This window comes from Nanorana parkeri, unplaced genomic scaffold (genome assembly GCF_000935625.1).
Source record: "Nanorana parkeri isolate BGI_ZX_2015 unplaced genomic scaffold, ASM93562v1 scaffold1, whole genome shotgun sequence".
In the NCBI taxonomy this organism is placed as follows: Eukaryota; Metazoa; Chordata; class Amphibia; order Anura; family Dicroglossidae; genus Nanorana; species Nanorana parkeri.
In genome coordinates, this window is record NW_017306269.1 from 4041073 (window position 1) to 4045848 (window position 4776).

The 4776-nt window shown below is 39.3% G+C and overlaps 1 protein-coding gene across 1 annotated transcript in view; it reads left to right on the forward strand.

The window, feature by feature from the left end:
* KCNH1 (potassium voltage-gated channel subfamily H member 1) overlaps positions 1 to 4776 on the forward strand; it is a 253988-nt gene that overhangs the window by 68091 nt on the left and 181121 nt on the right. Inside the window, exon 7 of the mRNA XM_018552733.1 lies at positions 1435 to 1864. Within this exon, the coding sequence (XP_018408235.1) occupies positions 1435 to 1864 (430 nt within the window). The remainder of the gene's footprint in view (positions 1 to 1434; positions 1865 to 4776) is intronic.

Sequence of the window (4776 nt, forward strand, 5' to 3'; positions counted from 1 at the left end):
ACTATATACAGTGTGTGTGTGTGTGTGTGTGTGTGTATGTATATATATATATATATATCAAAAGTATTATGTTTGCGTATCCATTTTTTTGTGATCCCCGTCACTGGAGGTGTCTCCTGGCCTTATATATTTTGTACTATAGGGTGTCTTTTTTTCTCATCTCAGAAAGTTAGAATTTATGATCCTGGGGTGTCTCCTCCTCGGCAGAACTTTTTTTTCTAAGAGTTTCAAATGGAGTATAGGTTAGAATAGTTAGTAACTTAAATTATCTTAGTTCTTGCAGGCTCAAATCTCATGGTAAATTAGGGGAACCCTTTAGGAAAGGCATAGAAAACAAAGAGAAACATACATTTATTATTAACCCATTTATATATAAGCTTCACGATATCTTTATACTGTCCTAAGTCATATTAAAATAAACCATATTTCTATGTGTTGATCAAATAGGTTTGTAGTATGCCACCATTCAAATAAAAACATACATGAAAAAGGTCTTTCTCTGACTGAAGGCCCACATAGCTCAGATTATGCTTAAAATATTAAAGTTACAATTATGATAAATGTATAGAATATTCAGCATTTATATCAGCTGGGATCCCTGCAAACACAATTCACATAAAATATATGTATCAAATATTCGATAATTAATCTCTGGAGAGAAGAAAAATCTACTTTGAAGTCTACTGACCTCAAAAAGAGGGAATGCAAAAGATTTAACAGATCAGTCACAATGCTGTGTAAAGTAAAATTTGAACAGCGCTGTGTAAGGTAGGGATATGCAGAATTTCAAATGTGGCATCTACCAAATGTTTAAAGCTCGATTCACATTTGTGGTTCCCCGCTTAAAAATAGCAGTTAGAGTTTTTGACATGATCTGTGCATGTGATATATGTTCAATACTCTATACAGGGTGGACAGTTATCAACTAAATAGACAACCTTATGCAATGTAGAATATCATGTGAATTGACGCACGTTACCGTGTGCACCGAAACGCAACTGTCACCCTGCTTGATTTTGTACCTATTTTATATCATAGAGAATGTAACAGGAGGAGCTGGAACACACAAAGGTGGACATCCAAAACTCTCTCGGGGACAGAAACAAATTTAGGAATCATGGCATGGAGAGCTCACTGTTGGAGTGTCCAAGGCATATAAGAAGCCAGAGGCTGTCTCAGTCAGCTAGGCTCTACCTGTAACTAAAATATTATGTTTGGGTGGGCTGACCCTTTAAACATGTCTGTAACTCCAAGGGAGCCTTATCTAGTATAGGTGTATCATAAAGACCACTGTTTCTCAGCTGTTCCATATTATCTACTGAGCCACTGGTCACTCTACTAAACACAGTATTTGACAACAAATAAAGCCACACGGTATAAAATCAGATATCTGCAAGTTAAATGTGTTAATTTGACTGTTTTGTACATTTCCAGGGTATCAGCAGCCTTTTCAGTTCCTTGAAAGTGGTGAGGCTTTTACGGCTGGGACGTGTGGCGCGAAAACTGGATCACTACATCGAGTATGGAGCTGCAGTCTTGGTCCTTCTGGTCTGTGTGTTCGGCTTGGCTGCCCATTGGTTGGCTTGTATCTGGTACAGCATTGGCGATTATGAAGTCATCAACGAGGACACAAACACCATTAGGAATGAGAGCTGGCTGTCTCAATTGGGAATGACCATTGGATCCCCCTACAGGTTTAATGTTACAGGTTCTGGGAAGTGGGAAGGTGGACCAAGCAAGAATTCTGTCTACATCTCCTCACTGTACTTTACAATGACCAGCCTCACTAGTGTTGGCTTTGGAAATATTGCACCGACAACTGATGGAGAGAAGATCTTTGCTGTGGCCATGATGATGATTGGATGTGAGTAAATAATAATATTGCTGCAGATGATTTTAATGGGAGTATGGGCTCTTTCAATCCATTTCTGGAATGTGGCAGCTGATGAGTAAGCATTGTCTAAGCACATGAACTGATGCTAGTTTGTAATGGAAGAAGATTTGCAATTTTTTTCTGTACATAACAGAGTTTGTTATGTAATTGTAATGTCAGTGATATCACTGTTCTCTTGTGAATGGATGGGATGAATTCTTTTGTTTCGAGTGAGGCTGTATTCTTAGTAATGCCACCTACCGTATGTCTTGTGATGGGCTACCTTGCCAGGGATGTCACTGGTCATTAGAGCATTGATTGACTACATTCTCAATTATGTCATAGGTCTCTAGTAATTGGATGGAGTGAATTTTCAGTATGCCAGATTTGCTAATTTTTCCTATTAATGATCAATATATATGCAGTTTACATGTACATCATCTGCCATGTCAAGGATGTCACTGTCTACTGAATGCATGGGGTGAATTCTTAGGGCTCATTCACACCAACAGCAGTGCCAGCACAAGAACACATGCTTTTGCCTTATCTCCTATCCTTTTAGTTCACACCAATGGAAAAAAATAGGACATGTTGCATTTTTGAGCACAGAATTCCATTGCCCTGTAACACATTGCACTACACTGGTAATAGCATACATTTAAAAAAACATGCAATACAAAACAGAGCAACTACACAATATGCACACACATGGTGTGAACGAGCCCTCAGTGATCTCATTGGTTTCTAGTGCATGAGAGGGTGCATTCCTTATAATGCCACCGGTTTATAGTGAATGTTGGCTGCGTTCTCAGTGATGTGACAGAAAATATACTTTTTCGTCCCTAATAATGGATCGAGTGAATTGTCATTGATGCTACTTTTCTATGCCAGATTTGTAGTTTTGTCCTGACTCATTCACACAGGTGATTAGGGCCAACATATGACAAGAATCAGCGTATTCCTGTGGCTGGGATCACAGGGGGTTGTGGACAGCTGCGGCTGCTCAGACTAAAAATCAATGACAGGCTCAGGAGCTGTCCACTGTTATTTGCATGTATTCGCACATCCAGCGGTTACATGCAGTTGGGGACAGATGAGTGACCCTGGATGCAAACTGTCTTTGTCCAGGGTCACTCTTCTGTTCTGAACTGCATGTAACCGCTGAATGTGCAGATGAATGCAAACAAACACAGACAGTTGTGGAGCCTGTCTGCCTGTCATTGATTTCTACAGACTGAACTGCAAGGATATGCATATTCTTTGCTGCATGTTGGTTCCTATTGTCCTTGTGAAGGAGGTGAAGTTATGAAAGAATGCACCAGCACACCAGTATCCACCATATCAATACGTTCTTTATTGAAGTCAGATATTCATGGCATCACAAAGAAACAAAGCTTTGCGTTTGCAAGGTTCCTTTATCAGGCAAATAATGTGATGAGCATTGATGTGCGTTGCATTTCATTGTGATGCCATGAATATCTGACGTCATTAATGGACGGATTGATATGGTGGACACTGGTGTGCTGATGACTCCATTCTTTGATTTATTTTGTATGCAGCACCATCCGCTTGTCACTACAGCATCTAAGATAACCACTTTGGAGATATCGGTTGGGGGTGCGATGGGATTTTCTTAAAAGTTGAGGTGACGTGATGTCACCTGTGTCTCATGAAGGGCTGCCTCCCCAGGAATGTCACTGTCATTAAAACATTGGTTGACTACTCGTCTCGGATGAGTTTCATTCTGCAAGAAAGCCCTGGTCCCTATTTTATGACCAGCTGTATTCTCAGTGATGTCACCAATGTATAGGAAATGGTGGGCTGCATCCTCAGTGATGAGATACATAGATATGCTATGTTCTCAGTAATATCATGAAGAATGGAAATGCTGTGTTCTCAGTGATGTTATTAAGGAATGGGTATGCTGTGTTCTTAGTGATGCTATTAAGAATGGATATGCTGTGTTCTCAGTAATATCATGAAGAATGGAAATGCTGTGTTCTCAGTGATGTTATTAAGAATGGATATACTGTGTTCTCAGTGATGTTATTAAGAATGGATATGCTGTGTTCTCAGTAATATCATGAAGAATGGAAATGCTGTGTTCTCAGTGATGTTATTAAGAATGGATATACTGTGTTCTCAGTGATGTTATTAAGAATGGATATACTGTGTTCTCAGTGATGTTATTAAGAATGGATATGCTGCTTTCTCAATGATTTCGTAAAGAATAGATGTGCTGCTTTCTCAAAAATGTCATAAAGATTTGAGGTCACTGGTCTGTAGGAAATAGATAGGAAGCATTCTCTATGATGTCACTGGTCTTGGATGAATATATATGCTCTACTTTCAGTAATGTCAATTGGATAATTTGTATTACAAGTTATAACATTGGTGTCCATTGCTAGTACCCTATACTGTATGTCCAAAAGAGTATTGGCAACAAAAATGATCTCTTTTGTTTCCTAATGATATTAATTGATAACATACAGATATTGTCTTGCTCATATAATGTGTACATTTTGCTACATGTGTGTGATCTAGATTAAGATTCAAGTGAATCTATCAGCCTCTGTAGACTTTTGAAGTGTCCTAAGAGAAGGTACATTCTGGTGCCTACCATTGTTAACCAGAAAAGCCTCTTGTGTGCACTCCAAATCAGTGCTTCAACATTGCAGATGGGAGAGCTAATAAGCCCATCCCCCATGGAGTCTTTTTCACCAGCTACCCCACTAGTCAACGGGAACACTGTTGTGACCAATCAGGACACATTGGGTGAAAAGTTAGTGGCACCAATACACACACTTTGAGCAACAATAATGAGCATCAAAGAGGGATGCAACTTATTTATTTGTGTAGGGATCCTCTGCAGCCTGTCACTGCAATACATCTAAATAAAATGG